This window comes from Micropterus dolomieu, linkage group LG18 (assembly GCF_021292245.1).
Source record: "Micropterus dolomieu isolate WLL.071019.BEF.003 ecotype Adirondacks linkage group LG18, ASM2129224v1, whole genome shotgun sequence".
Lineage (NCBI taxonomy): Eukaryota > Metazoa > Chordata > Actinopteri > Centrarchiformes > Centrarchidae > Micropterus > Micropterus dolomieu.
In genome coordinates this window covers 9,252,213-9,268,494 of record NC_060167.1, presented here as the reverse complement: position 1 = coordinate 9,268,494, position 16,282 = coordinate 9,252,213, and the positions used below count along the sequence as shown (strand labels likewise).

Here is a 16,282-nt window from a genome sequence, read left to right as displayed (position 1 = left end):
CAAATAAAATGTATGTGAATGGGATTTAGTTTGTAGTGTCTTTTCAGAAACAATCTCATACAGTTACAGTAGTAACATTTAAGTATTGCAGTGTATTTATTATTCTCATTTTATGAAGTTTTTTAAAGTTAGAACTTTATCCTAAATATATTATGACTTTGTTATCCAAGTATTGAGACCTTTTCTTGTGCAATTACCACTGTCATATTTCCCCCCCCCCCACAACTTTACTTTAATAATATTTTGACTATTTGCCTTTACTATAATATTAGAACTTGTTGTAATAATAATAATGTTGTAATATTTTGTCTTTATTGTTGAAGTATTACGTCTTTCTTTCTCCAATACCAGTGAGCCAAGTGACATTATTCTCAAATTATTGAAAATTCTTTTTTCTCATATATTCCAATTTTAAATGCATCATGACCTTACTCAAACTACAACTTTATTTTAATGATACACCAACTTTTTTCTCAGATTACTTACCTTATTCTATAAATCTCAAAACATAATAGTTCTCTAATATTCCATCTTAAGATAGGCATTCAAGGACAAATGTTTTTGTGATTTGGGTGAAGTGACCTGTAACACTGGTGCGTGGGATGCTTTGTTTTTCTGTTAATCAAACCAACAGTCAGCGTTCAGATAACGGTGTTACGACCAAACCAGGCTGAACCTGAATTCATCCAGTTAAGACAATGACACTTTTCTGAAGCTGTTGAACATAAATTACTCTCACTGCAGTCACCACTTGGGATTGTAGATCTTCCTTAACCCTTTAAACAAACTGGAGCGGCTTAGAACAGTATCTGCAGATGGAACAGTTTGACGAAATCTAAATAAAACAGGCACAATATGCAAAAGCAATAAACTTAATAATTCTGTTGTTAAAGAAAAACATGACCTCCACACTAATACAGGCCATCACCACAGGTTCTCCTCTTTAGAAGCAGCAACATGAAACACAAACTCAGTATGAGGTGATATAACAATGTCAGATGATGTAGGTAGTGAGCAGCAGCCACTTCAAATAAAAAGGTTTTTATTAACTGTCAGGGACAAACGTTTGATCTGATTCTCATCAGCCACCACCTTAAAAACTGTGACGTCATTGTGTGAACTCAACTTACACATTCAGTCCACGTGCACCTGCTTATGCTTCAGCAGGTTTGTTTTGGGGGAAACGCAATGTCAAACAGATAATTCATTAATGAACACATTTCTTAAAACAGTGATTCAATTAAGTAGCAGCACAGGAAGGAGTGTGACATTCACATAAATAACCGTCATGGCATCAGGTATTTGATCATTTTAAAGGATAAGACTGGTGATACTCTGTATTTTTCTTATTGTCAACAAATCCTGTGAAAAGACCAAAACCAATCATGAATAAAGTATTGTCTGTGAATCTAGAGTCTGATATCTGTTCTTCCTCTGTGCCATACAGCTCCATTGTTGTCTAAAAACTATACAAAAACACATCAATGAGCCGCACTGTTGCACTGAGTGACATGTCGCTTCGTTATCACACACACACACGTATTTTGACTGAGTGCTAACCTCATCCATTTCAAAAACATTTCCTAAAACTACAGTACATTAAAGCTACATTTTTGTGAGGTGTTTTTTTTTTTGTAGGAACCAATGAGTTTAAGTAGGACAGTCAGAAAGTTTTGAGATACTAACTAACAAAAGGTTTTGGTCTTTTCACGAAATGTGTTGACATTAACAAAAGTATAGAATACTAATACTAGGTAGAGATAAGGGACCAAAATAAAAAAACAGCGCAGAGTAGCGGAGTGATCTGTGACTTTGATCTGGTCCGAGTACAGTAATTCAAAGCAGTCAGAAGAAAAGAGGACAGACGTGTTCACATCAGGCGGCTTCACTAAAACATCTTGAGTTTTGTACCTATCACCAGCAAAATTTGAGGAAATCTGAGCATCAAAGTTCATTCTTCACCTAAAAGGCCTACTTACTAGCTTCTGGACCTTTAATGCGTACCTGCATAGCTTTGAATGTTAGTAAGTGGATCTTTGAGTTTAAATACATTTGTTATATGTTTTAAAAAACTGACTGTGGCTGTTGTGTCTTTTCCTCTTGTGCACGTCCTTATCTTTTTACAAGAAAAAGCATAAATTAGAGGAACTCTATGAAGCATTAACAAAACTATCACTTTCAGAGTGAAAATATTAGCAGAAAACATTACATATGATAATAAATACACACAAAAGTCCTACCCAAACTTGAACACTGTCCCAAAAATCCCATGTGTACTTTAACAAAGTGCATTCAGTTGACAAACTGAAAAACTAAAACCTTTGCAGAAGAACATTGTGATATGTAAACGAAAAAGGTAACAAAGTCGACATTACGTTTCCTCCAAAAGCGCATTTTGCTGATGTGAAACACTTGCACAGTTTCATGTAACGTGTAGGAGATGAAGTTCAAAATCATATACATGAAGGAAAGGAATTTTTTTAAACTTGAAAGAGAAGCACAGACAGAATAACAGTTTGATATTTACAATAGCAAAAGGTAACGTTATGCAAATATTACAAAAATTATAATCATGAAAAGCAAGGAGTTTGATTCATTTCCTATACATTTTCTTTGCACATGAAACGTTAAAACACACTTAAGTTTAAGTTTCTCTTCTTTAACATACCGAGTAGCACCTGTACTCTCCTGAAATATTTGCTCTGTGTAACCATGAGTTTGTCTGAAGGAGATTTCTTATTATTGGGGGGCAGAAGATGAAACTGGTACAAATTCAATTCTGCACTGGTGAAAAAGAAACAATGACAGTAATACTCCAGTATCTTATTATATATTATTTGTCCTCACATTCAGTTGGCTGAAGCGCATACTTTACACCACGTCATCCCCTGCATCGCTACGTGGAAAACAGAGGGAAGAAAAAGATGAGTGCGACTAACAGGAAGGGACAGAGTCAGTAATGGCCGGCGTGTCCTCAGTGAGGAGCTGCACTGAGCACTGAACAAGGCTTGATTTTAAAAACAAAAATATGAAGATGGCAGGCAATCTGGTTGCAAACACTGACACAGTAACGCACCAAGTCAAAAAAGGAAATGATCTGCAGGAGAGAAAGAAACACCATCAAGAACAGGAGCTCTGCACACAGTGAAAACACATTACTGACAGGAAAGGGGGAAAAAATGGTTTGGTAATAAGTCAGTTTAAATTTAAAATCATACTTTAGACTTGATGTCATAATTACCACTTGATTATAATTTTATCATGTCATAATTTTATCTTTGTTGATTTAGTATTTCAGACTCACTATTATGACTTCATATCTATTTGTCTGATAAAATGGACTTGGTGTGTAACACATTTAACTTCTGATTTACTCAAAATTCTGAGACTGAGATTTTAAGTAAAATGTTTGACAAAACAAAGTCAAAATAATTTGGTTTAGATACTCAGTATCTCCTTTTCTCATTCATTTACTTAGAATCTCTGCCACATTATTTACCTTTTACTTAATATGTCATAGTCTCATACTTATAACTTGTATTTCAGTACAATTTCATCTATAATAATGTTTTTGACTGTGTCTCACACTTTCTATCTAGTATCTATCTGATTTAGTATCTCATGCTTTTTACATACGACTCATAACTGTGACTTTAAATCTTGCAGTGTAACAATTTCAATTTAGGTTGTCATACATTTGACATAGTAAGACATAACTCATAGTAACTCATAATCTAAAAAACACAGAACTGTGACTGAACAGCTTGTAGTTTTAATTTTTACTTACCATCTCATAATTTTAACTTTTGACAATTTTCTTTTCATAGCAGTTAGCATCACACAGTATCACTGTGACAATACGTGAGTCTATACCAGCATCACTGATTAAACATGACCTTAACTGACTACATATTGACATACATTATGTACATTTATTCAAAGCATCGTGTGTACTTACCAGTGCAATCCACAGCACCAGGTACTCATCAATAAAACTATTGAAATACTGATCCAGGAACAGTAGTCCTGGTCCCAGGAAGGCTAAATCGTGGAGATGCATCTCACTTTTAGTCATATGTGCTACCTGCGGACAGACACACAGTCAGCATGACACATCTACATTATTTAGATGACTTACAGTAAGTACATTTGTCAGAAGAAAGTGAAAAAGCAATATCACTTCATCTTCAACTTTTTAATTTTCTCTTCATTTCACAGAACCAACATATTTTTTAACATAAGCACAAATAACAATAATGTATAATAAACACAAAAGTTTACATTTATTAGCACTAAAATTTGTGGAAATTGCAAAACGTTAAAGCTGTTTGAAAAGAAGTTTGGAAAGAATTCAAGTTTCAGTTACACATAATGTGTGTAAACTTTCTATGTCACAGTTTGGTTTGGTAGCCTGATCAATGCTGAAACAGATGCATTAGAGAAAATAGTTCACACTGCATCTTAAATTACTGGCCACTCCCTCCCATCTCTTTGGGACCAAATGTTAACAGTGCACTGTGTGTCCATACGGTGTTGTGCATAAATGTGTTTAAGAGCGCCGTTCGTTGAACATGCTCATGTTTTTGGTAAACTAAACGTATGTTTATTAACGTGAACTCACACACTGTTATATAAAACTACTAAGAGAAACAAGAGAAAGGAGAACACGTGGAAGAACACGATGCAAGGAGGAACTTAGATTTCACTTTCACTTTCTGGCCGAGCTATTACATCGGCACACTGCTGAAGAGAGGAAATCCATGGAGGAAAACAAATCATGGTGGAAAGGTATTATACAGTCTATAGTTATACAGCCTTTCTGGAACCGTGTAAACGAGGACGGTGTGCCGTTCGGTTGTTTAAGCTGGACAGAACAACCGGATTTCGATTTGGACACGGGAGACGCATATGAATACCAGGCTAAAATGTATTAACGTTAAAGTCACATCCAGACTGTACGCATTTTAATGCCAGGTGTAAATAGCCTATTTGTTTAACTTCAGCTTCACAAAAAGGTACTTTCAGTTATCCAAACAAAAAGTCTCATTATTGTTTTTAGCCAAATGTTCCACTTTCTTCACCAGCTAGTCGCTAACTTTGTCAGCAGTCTGATATTTTCCATGAAATGAAAAAAGTCCAAAAGTAATTACCATCTTAATTTTGACAATATGGACTAAAACAGCAAGGTTTTCCATTTTTAGATTATTCCTCTGTGACCACAGCATTATGTTTGACCTGTTTCTTATAAAAGTAGGTTTGACTTACTACTAATTTATTGGTGATTTTGGCCGAGACGAAGCCAAACGCCAGGATGTAAAGACACGGATGTTTCTCGAAGAGCTGGACAGCAGACTTCTTGTATATCATCATGGCCAAAATTATAACCGAACCAATATGCAAGACCGGAGAGAGAACGCTGGTTCCCTGAGGACAGAGACACAAAAACACAACACAGACACAGATGGTTACTGTCAGAGCTGGTATTGGCACATTGTGTTTATACAGTCAAATGTTAAGTACCATAAGATTTTATCATATTTTGCAATGGCTGCTGCTATATAGCTGTCACTGTAAATATCAAAACGAAACAGAGTAGTATTGCATACACACACTGGCTTGCGATAAAGCTTAACGTTTAAGTTATCCAAATTATTGTTAATTAACTACAGTTCATAAAAACTAAAAATGAAAAGCCTGCTGTCAGCTCTGAGATTACTGAGAGAGCACCGTGTGGGTGCAGGAAGACATCATTGATGGGACGGTGAATGGTGTTTCAGTGGGTTGTTCTGGATCAAAATTCTACACATTATTCATATCAGCCATTTACTGGATATTTCTTATTTACAAAAGATCAAAGATGCACGCAGCTGGGTTTAAAGATCTGCCTTTGAATTCTCTGAGGCAAATTTCTGATTTTGGCCTAATTAAATAAAAACTGATTAACAATGTAACACAAATGAAAATATGACATTTTCACTATTTGAAAACAAAGTTCCGTTTGTTCAGGCGAGCTAACAGCACAATGGCTGGTAGCAGTGATAATGCTAACAGAGACTACACAAACTTAGCTCTGTAAGTAGTGAGCCAAACCACCAACAAGCATTAAAAGCATATACATATATTATATCAGGTTCTGGGACAAAAACAACTCTTCCTCATCATAAGATCTTGTTTTCTACCCTCTGCATGCGCACACACCAACAATGCTTGGAGACATTTCTGCACCGATTCATCAATATCCAGGGAGACAGGACAGCAATCTGTTCTTTGATTGCCAACTTATCAGGGGGAGCGCCGAAGTTTCCAGACTTACTGCTATTGTGGATCCGTTTTTGCCCACACCTCCCGTAAAAATAACTCTGAAGTAATTGGTGCAGGAAAAGATGGCTCCTAAAAAAGTGCAGATGGCAGGAACCATTTTCATCTGGATATTTAGGATTGGAATCTAGAAATAAAAACATTAAAAACACTCAAATGAAGAAATGATAATACAACACAGACATTTACATCAAAAGGTGCGTATATCATAATGTAATTATTCGGCTATTTTTGTATTTTGTGAGTAAATTCACCTTTACATCCACAATGAAAGCATCATGAGTAATGTTAGAGAATGATAAACGTGTTCAGAGTGACATTCTTTGCATTTCCGATAATAATTATAGTAAAACAGTCAAAAAAAAAAATGTTAGAGCAGCATTTTAACGTAAGTCCAAACGCAACCAATTACAACCAACACGTACCAACATAAACATCATTGAATAATCATCAATCTCATTAATCTCAATCTGTAGGAATTAGAACCGATCACAATTACCAGTGACTGCCAAAAAGCAGATCCTCCCACGGCGGCCAGCAAATACATGATTATTATGAAGATTTGCACCTCAGTCACATCAATGCTGAGCGGGAGGAGAAAGCAGAGTTCACAGTGAGGATTAGTGACATCTGCCAGCACACAATCTTCCTACAACCTTCCTCCACAACACACTGCTGGACATAGAGCTGATGGGACGCTGTTATTCTTCTGCACCACACAAGTTTAATTAGGTGGTTAAAGATTCAACAAGAAAGAAGCTGCATTAAAGATGAAATCAGTAATATTAACTGGCTCCTCTGTGACTGGACAGCTGATAGATTTTAGTTTCTTATCACTATTACTACCCGGCAACAAGAGACATTTTTACATTTCTGTTTGTATGCAGATTTAAAAAAAAAAAAAAAAAGAGATACGTGTTAATTAGCAAACTTTAGAGGTGTTGGTAAGTATAGTTTTGAACCAAGCTAGCTGCTTCCCTCTGCTTCCAGTCTTTATGCTAAGCTAGGCTAACTACAGCCTGACTCCAAATCTGCACTGAACACACAGACAATTAGTGAACAATTCTAGATAAAAATTTTTTAGAGCTTTGTCTGACCAACACTTCAAAACCCAAATAAAATTATATGAAACCGAGAAAAGCAGCAAATCGTATTTATAGGTGGGCGACCTACGTAGCTAGGTGATGTAACATAGTATGCTATTCACTAATATTCAGCATGTATCTCATTGTCATCTTTGAAATTAAAAGCAAAGATGAAACTTTGAACTGCTAGATGAAGATTCTTGTCGGTCTCTACTTAGTGACAATGATATTTGTCAGAGCCTCATTTAGTGAAGACAAGTAAAGTCAAATCCCAATTTAGAATTTACAAATAAAAACATTGGGAGTTGTAGCAGAGATCATGCAGTTTCCCTCAGCTGATGCTACCGGAGAGCTGTATTTTACTGACTGCACCTTTAAGCAGAAAAAACTGTGAATTTAAATTCTCCCTGTGAATCCCTGGAGGTCAGCGGACGTTGTGGAAGGAGGTAGCAGTGAGCCATGCAGCAACAGCCAGGAGGTTTACCATCATGTTCCATAGGCAGGGACCCACTGTGGCTGTGAGCATCTGTAATCCTGCTAGACAGAGCTGCAACTCTGTTATGTCAAATCTACACACAGAATACATCCACGTTTACTTCAGCTCACTTGCCCATGTAACCACTTTCAGCTCATGAAATCACTAACACTAAAGTATAACTAGTTGATCTAGTGTCTAATAAATAAAGTGAACAAAACATGTCTTCAGCTTGGATAAACTTAACTCACGTAACTCAATGTCCTTTTTTCAGCACTCCTCTTTCTTCATACTTCTAGTCTGTTGAACTTAGAGGTGTCACTGACTTTGGCAATTTACTTGATTGACTTTCTGAATGTTGAGCGAGTGATCGAATTAGTGCATATAATATTACTGCTTTAGATAAAAGGATGAACTACTGTATTGGTTTAACAAAATCAAACTTATGGGAGATTCAAGTCTTCATCTTAATATCAACCACAGCAAAAAATAAAAAATACCCCAATCAAACTGCTGTGAACGCTTGGCAGCTGTGATTCTGTTGAACTGCGTGACTGTGCTGAATGTAAGAACACATGAATCCATGAGTATAGATGAGACATGATATATAGATGATTGTGTTAAATACAAAACAAATCTATTTTGCGATCATTACTGAAAACTCAGGTATCGTAACACTCAGACCTGCTTAGCTAAACTGCTAAGAGGAGCATACTTATTAGCCAAAAGGCTGGAAATGATCCGTCTTGCTTTAAAAACAAAAACACAAAGCATCAGTCATACACAAGAGGCAAGCAGCTTTTGTTAACTCACATGCCGAAGCGCAGCGTTCCCGACACGTATGTTTGCCAGTGGGCGCAGTAGAACATAAACATCCCGGCAAAGCAGCAGAAGAACATCCAGTCGGGGTTGGTACCCATCTGCACTGCTATACTGGTTCCCAACACCACAAATACTGCCAAGACAAACGGAAGCAGTGTTAAAAAGGGCTTCAGATTCACAGAGACACAGTGGAACAAAGTCAAACAGGACAACACTCACCTGTGGAGAGGGAGTCACAGCCATGGTCAAACAGCTCGCCCAGCGGAGAGCTGCTGTTGGTGCGTCTGGCCTGCTTCCCGTCAATGGCGTCCAATGACTGATAGATAAACAGACCCACAGCACACAACAGGTATGCCCAGAGAGGAGCCTGAAACAACACACATTCACGTAGAGCAGAGGTCACTCCCCTGCAAAGCCTGCAAACACACAGCTGAAGCGAATGAGCTCCAGATCAGGTGAGATCAATATATATATATAATATACAGCGTGTGATAGTGACACCAGGAAACACATCACAGTCCACACAGGGTCTGCTTGATAAGGCTTAAGGAATTCCTTAGATATAGCATATTGACTTGAGCCTATTCTACTAGCAACAGAGCCCACTGTATATCGCTTCAATCATTCAACTAGTAACAGTATCTTTTTTTACAGGCACTATTTATTTATTCTGTCAAAATATAATGTCCATACAGCTAGCCACATCCATTCACAGAAAAACATCATCGCTGATTAAGAGTCATCCTAAAAGAAACACACACACACACACACACACTTCTCTTTCATAATTTACATTTGAAGAGTAATATACTATGGCATTTTACTGCAATCAGCTGAATTTAATATGAAAAACGGTGGAAACTGGACTACAATTTGAGCTTCGTGGGAGTCAAGTATAACGGACGTTACCGGCGGGATTAATAAATAAATAATACAAGCCTGGACAGAAACTTCATTGCTCATTACGTGTACAACACTTTCTCTCTCACACAGCAGCCCACTACTTGCCCCAGATGTGTGTGATAATGCAACAAAGTTTAAGTTTTAAAATCCTGAAATAAACCAACAAAGACTACTGCTCAAGGAGAGACGCAAACCCGCCTTTTATGGTATCATATTAATTATTATTAAACATGCCGTAATGACATTCATGTGGTGCACAGCATAGTTCGTTTGGAAAACGTGTTTATTTTAGTGTGTTTATCTTATTAATATAATGTACATTTGTGATTAAAAATAATGATTGTTGGTAAATGAATTACTGACCCCCACAGATGCATGATTTTACTGCTTCAATAAGAGCTCAGGGGTCCTTATGGGCCGTAACTAGAACCCTGCTGGACTATGTGGACTATCAAACTGTAAAATCCGTAAAAATGAACACACATGCAATACAACAAGTATACCTGTATCGATAATTTTGTAAATATCCACTTTTTAAAAATGAATGGAGACAATGGCCTACTGTAATAATACTTTTACTTTATTCACTGTACACACACAGATTACACAGTTAGAAAAGGAGTTGGCAGCAGTGACTGATTTGCATTATCCAAAACATTTAAAAAAATTCTGAATGCATGGGTCTTGGCATGTTCCATCAAAATATCTACCACATCTAAATCACACAAATTAGGATATGCCAACAGTGGCATGGTGAGGAGTAGTATCTTTATGTGGATAACTGTTTAAATAACCGTGTTAAATATCTCACTGCTCCAAAACAGCTATTCAAACTATCAACTCGTTATGAATCCTGAAACTGCTTCAATCAGCTGTGTTGAAGAAGGGAGAGAGTAAATCATGCAAGACAGGGGCTAACTTTCTTCAAGAAAGGGTTGGGAAACACTGTCGCAGTACATAAACTTCAATTCAACTAAGATCAATTCATCCAGCCAACAAAGTCTTTGCACACTGTTTAACGTTAAGTGTGAAAAGCTACACTGAACGGTCTAAACGATATAGATTTTTATTTTATCTTCTTTTGGACAAATAACTAATCTGAGCGTCGTCAACATGTTAAGACAAATGCAAACCTATGTCCTTGCAAAATGCTTTACAAAAACGAACACACAGTAGCTTCATACAGTATAGCTTACATTATCCAAAGGAAAAATAAGCTAATAACCTAACTTACACACGTGTAACATTCTGTAATTTGTGTGATTTAGATGTACAATATTGACAGCAGTAGCTATTGATGGCGAACATATACCAAGAGCAATGCATTCAGACTTTACTCAATGTTTTGGATAATGCTAACTAGTCACCTACCGCTGTCGCTATGTGTAGAATAGCGAAACAACCAAGAATGCATCACATTACGTCCTGTGGGGACGTAAAAAACTGACCGGCCTGACAGTGGAGGTCTGCAGTTGGACCCCTCTCTTATTTTCCACCCTATGACAAATCACAGGTCCCTTGTCATTGTTGTTTTGGAGGTCTGTTTCCCAGAACTGCACCCTTATTGTAAGACCTGTAACCGTCCCCGTAATCAAATATGAACCAGAGCTGGCTGCTGGGCAGTATAGCCAAAAGCTCAGGGCCCACAGCAGCTGGATGAAATAGCTATTGATAAATACTGTCAGTAAACAGAAACACTGTAATACATGCAGACTGCGGAGGCTTCACTTGCATCTCCACCTGCTCAGATGAACTTGATAACAGAGAATCACACTCAGACCTCTCCAAAATCCTGTGTATTTAAGTACAACTGGAAATGTTTACTCACTGACCTTGCATTACGCAGAGGTGAACTGTTCCAAAAGATTTGGAGTGAAGCAGCCAACTTTTTACTTACCATATTCTTACTTTAAGCACATCTCCACACACCATGTGTTTGTTTAAATTTGAACCAGGCCGCTATTTGATCATATTGTAATAAGAAGCCTTTTAATTTGCTTCAAATGCAAATTCATCACTTCGTTTATATTACCAACTACTCTGCTGCTCCCGCTGTCTCTTTTCAACAAAAATACTGCATGGTCTAATTCTAATTTCTTCTCCTTAGTTTGAGAATGAAGACTAACCTGTTCAGTGGCCGTTGGGCAGTAGTAGATGAGCACGAGGGTGGTGAAGACGTTGGTGGCCAGGCCGATGATAGTGATGAGGTTGGGTGCAATCCAAGAAGGGACTCGTCCAACCAACCATTCCCAGTAACGCTGCATCAGAGGCTCCAGCAGGGAGCGTCCTGCACTGCTGTACCTGCAGGGACAGACAACAGATGAGACCTTTAACCCAGAGACCTGTCCCCCAGGAAGGACCAGAAATAATGATGACATTATATGTGAATGACTAGGGCTGGGTGATAATATTATGTTGATTATGGTGTAAAGCCTGACTGTTTTGTGGTTTTTATGATTTTAATGGTTGAATAAATAAGGAGTCCAACAGAGAGGCAGATCTTTTTCTAAATAAATACTCTAGGTGATCACCTCACATCAATTTCAGACAGGTAGCGTGTAGCTGTGTCATATCATTTTAAACTGATCACCTTAAAGCTCTGACAGGATTCAGAACTGTGAAATTAACGTTAGCTCAAGCAGCTACAGAGTACGGCTGAACGATATGCAAAAACAAAAGTCACACTGCGACTTTTTTTGACATATATTGCAACTAGTCTCAATTTTGGGGAATAGTAATTGTTGCATTTCATTCCACTGAAAAAAAATATAAAAACTGATGATGAAAATGATGTGATTTTTTGCTGGGGTCTGTACCAAACAAGCATGTCCCCTAAAGCCTGGAGAATGATATAAAAGCCAAGGAACCCTGTCACACACAGTCCTTTCATACAGCCGTACATATGACGCCATCTACTTAACGCACACTGAACCCATCCTTATAAGACTGCTTGACCTCTAGGCATTACTGTACAGCTCATATTTATCCCATAACACTAAATAATCCCAAGTAAGGTTTACTACAGCTGGTCTCAGTCAGTAGAGCAGGGATCAACGTTACCTGTGCTCCTCCAGTCTTTTAAGCTGGTGTCGAGACAGGGGAGGTGAGGGCAGCTCTATAAGCCTGCGCAGCACTCCGGGGGCCAGCCAGCAGGCCGTCTCCATGCCCATGCCCTGCCCGGGGTCTTTGTCCCGGCTAAGGCCTCGGCGAGAACGCAGCCCCCCCGCATGCTGCTGTCCCGTCGTGCTCATGGAGCCCTGCTGCCTGCTGGTCTGGTCCCCGATGGTTCTGGCTCTGCCTCTGCCACTGTCCTGCTGGAGAGGCTAAAGATCCACAGTGGGGCTGGGTGAGGCTGGACAATACCTTAAAAAATATAGAATAAAAAAACATTATCCCACTAACGTCCTGCAAAAACATCATAATATATGAATACAGCTTCAAAAAACAGCATAACACAGAAAAGCTATAAATGCTCACATAGAAGCTGCAACCCGAGAATGGCTGATGTTTTGGCTTTAAAAATTACTTACGCGGTAAATCGATAATCGACAATGATCAAAGAGCAGTGGACGTCAGCACCTGGGGAGTAAAATGGTGACAAACTGCCCTGAACTGTCACGGGTGTCACTGTCACATGTTATTGTCAGTACTATTGATTACATCCGGAGTGCACCAAGTCACTGATCTCTATGAGATGTTACACCCGGTCTGAAACATCAAATATATCTGCAGACAAGACAGTAACAGCATTTTAATCAGCTGTACACATCAAAGACAATGTGAAATATCCGTATGTGTGTTAAAGTTACCAAGCTATTTCTTGTGAGTGTCAGTAACACAGGAAACAAACACCCCACTTCAGCGTTTTGCTAATACTGACTAGCTTCCTCGCTGCTAACTTAGCGTCAGTATTGCTGATGTTGAAGATTAGCATTAGCTTGGCTGTTTATAACGTCTCTCTTAGCAAGTAACGTCAGCTAACAAAGTCTTGTCACTTTGATAATTTAAAGTTACTCGCTTGCCGTTGGCTTGTTATTAATTACTTCATGCTTGCATTGATGGAAATATATTTGTCTCATTTCAGATACTGATTAAATCGGACTTTACTTCTGACACCTCCAGTGAAGACTGTGGCTAGCTTCAGCTAGCTTCACTAGCTAACCCAACGACAGCTAGCGAGCTGCTGAACTGACGGATGTAACGCTAACACCGACTGACCTGGCCGATTAAAGGACGAGAGCCGCGGACAGTCCGAGGGTGGTGATAACGCTTCAAGCCGACAGACAGGTCCCCTCTGTAGACAGTTAGTTTAGAGTTTCTCTTTATGACTGAAGAGTACCGGAGGGATGTTTGCAGCTGTAGGTGGATCACCACGACCGGTGTCACTGTAGTTGTCACAGGAAGCTACTTAACGTTAGCCACCACAGAAATCTCGCGTAGATCTGTCTGTGTTCAGGTGTTTGTGCCCTGAGCGTGATCTTCCAGGCAGGCAGACAAGGCTGTGGTCGAAAGGTTAAAAGAAAATCCCTGCCTAACCTTTTTTTTTTAAAGGTTTTATTGATGCAAAGTTCATTATGGCAACGAAACTGCATAGACTATAGAGCTTTTTTTGCTTTTTTATTGAGGTGCAGTAGTGTTTCAGTTCAACAGTAAACCAATTCAAGCAGGGTTGCTTCCAGTAATGGATAAATAGTAATAATTATGAGTACTGATTGAGTTGGAATAGGTTAAAAATCCTTAAAAATTGCAGTACTGGGACAGAGTAAACCAGAGTATTGCAAATTAGTTGAGTATTATAAAACAGAGAATATTGCACATTATGTCAAGTATTGCACTACAAGGTCCCGTTAATGATTTAAAGACCGTGTGTCTGACACTCTGAAGGAGGACCACAGACAGAAATGACTTCCTGTGGTGCATTTTGGAGGGATGATTTTTGCACTGAAAGTACTCTTTTATTTGACCAGCATGTCATGGAGTGGGTGGGAGACATTGTCCAAGATGATGCAGCCTGACACCACCGACAAAGTCCAGCCCCCCCACAATGTCACTGGCCTTGCAGATCGGTTTGTTGGGTATCATGGCTGGAATGGCTTAATAGTGTTGTGTGAAGGGTGGGGTGCAAACCACTTTGCTTGTTTCCCGTTTACAGAGCCAGGGCTGTGTACAAACTCCAGATTTCTTTTCAGTGCAGACACAGAACAGACAGCCAGAGGACCCTGAGGAGATTCAGGACAAATTCACTGAATTTGACAAAAAGATCATATATTGGATTAAATTCGCTTACCCCACCTTTAAGCAAGAAAGTTGACAAACAAACACAGACCTCAATCATGCATCCACAAAGTTTAATAGAAATGTTCACACAATACAATTACAGGCATTCAAATCATTGTTATACAACCACACATCTCTTTATACATGCACAAAGAGAATTAATCAGACACTTGGTATTCATAAATATCATTCCATACAACGAGTGATATCTAGTCTTTAACTTCAGATCACATTATGTAGCCTACTGTTTATTATAAACTCTGGACTCTGAACAAGAGATGTAAACATGATTCCATCACTGCTAAGTAAAAGTAGTCAACAAAGTACTGAAGAAACAACAGCTGTAATAGACTCTACTACACCTTAGTATTATCACTAAGCAATAACGGCAGCCAAGAAAAGACCAATGATCATCATGCACACACCCACATGCTGACAGCTGCATTACGTTGCATAAAATCCAATGGTGATGATAAAAAATATTTAATACACAAACAAGTATAAGATCTAAAGAATTATACTGTGTCAGTTCCCTTCTCTATACTGCACCACTGTGGAGGCTTTTCATCCTGTCCATTCTGCAAGTGAACTAGTTGTAACACAACTACACTGTAAAAAAAAAAATATATATATATATATAGAATATAAATAGAGGACATAATCCACAGTCCTCATTCTGTAAATTTCAGCTTAAGATAATATGAGGCTTTTAGCAATCTGAGTTGAACTGCTCAACGCTGCTGTTGTGTTCTTTATCTCCACCTCATTCATTATTTTCTCAAATCAGGTCTTATGTGTATTTGCTTACGTCTTACACCTACAACCACATCTTTTTTGCATGTAAGTGCCTATATTCATCTACTATACTTAATTTAGACAAAATCTATGTTTGTGTTTTGTTATTTTTAGGTAGCCTAGGACTCTTGTTTGGGTCTCTGTGTCGAGGTGACACAACAATGCAACCCTGTGTTGTAGAAATTACGTTTACGTACTAGTTTGCCAAAAACGTTTTTAAGAAAATGTAACTGTTCCCTTAGTTATATTCAGAGGCAATGGTTTTTCAAGTGAATGAAATACCTCAGTTTGTTGTACCACACAACAGTCATAGTTGAGGTTGATGATGGACCAATTTCAGTACTCTAACACCGGAGACTGCAGTTCATATCCTGACTCCAGTGTGTGTTAGGTTTGGGCTGGAATTATGCTTCTCTGAATAGACTTGTAAACATCTCTGCAAACCTACGCAGAGAAGGGTGTTATGGGTGTAGGCCACAGAGGAGCTTGGTTGATTCAACTCCTGTCGAGCAGCTGGTTCAAAATAGAAATGAGAACAAACGTAAATGTGCTACATGTAAGTATGAAAGAAATATCCAAGCAACCCACGTGCACGTTCGCCTCCATG

At 38.4% G+C, this 16,282-nt stretch overlaps 1 protein-coding gene across 5 annotated transcripts; it reads right to left on the bottom strand.

The window, feature by feature from the left end:
• Positions 1 to 1,025: 1,025 nt before the first annotated feature.
• On the bottom strand, positions 1,026 to 14,072 carry cept1b (choline/ethanolamine phosphotransferase 1b). Of its 5 annotated transcripts, none has more exons than XM_046028533.1 (11): positions 13,822 to 14,070; positions 13,134 to 13,182; positions 12,664 to 12,966; positions 11,730 to 11,904; positions 8,920 to 9,067; positions 8,692 to 8,833; positions 6,818 to 6,902; positions 6,314 to 6,445; positions 5,266 to 5,424; positions 3,959 to 4,084; positions 1,026 to 3,097 (listed from the first exon to the last, which is right to left on the bottom strand). In XM_046028533.1, the coding sequence occupies exons 3-11, from the start codon at positions 12,852 to 12,854 to the stop codon at positions 2,975 to 2,977; spliced, it is 1,281 nt and encodes a 426-aa protein (XP_045884489.1). In that variant the 5' UTR covers positions 12,855 to 12,966; positions 13,134 to 13,182; positions 13,822 to 14,070; the 3' UTR covers positions 1,026 to 2,974. The 5 variants fall into 5 exon arrangements, with proteins under 5 accessions (XP_045884489.1, XP_045884490.1, XP_045884493.1 ...); XM_046028534.1 differs by lacking the exon at positions 13,822 to 14,070 and adding an exon at positions 13,711 to 13,728; XM_046028537.1 differs by lacking the exons at positions 6,818 to 6,902; positions 13,134 to 13,182 and adding an exon at positions 7,888 to 7,972 and having other exon boundaries at positions 13,822 to 14,072.
• Positions 14,073 to 16,282: the final 2,210 nt, after the last annotated feature.

Excerpts from the sequence above, each read along its gene's own strand:
- cept1b (XM_046028537.1), bottom strand. The coding sequence starts at position 12,854 with ATGAGCACGACGGGACAGCAGCATGCGGGGGGGCTGCGTTCTCGCCGA. Across the intron at positions 9,068-11,729 it reads GCCCAACGGCCACTGAACAG|GCTCCTCTCTGGGCATACCT; the intron begins GTTAGTCTTCAT and ends GTGTTGTTTCAG. Across the intron at positions 8,834-8,919 it reads CTGTGACTCCCTCTCCACAG|TATTTGTGGTGTTGGGAACC; the intron begins GTGAGTGTTGTC and ends TTGTCTTGGCAG.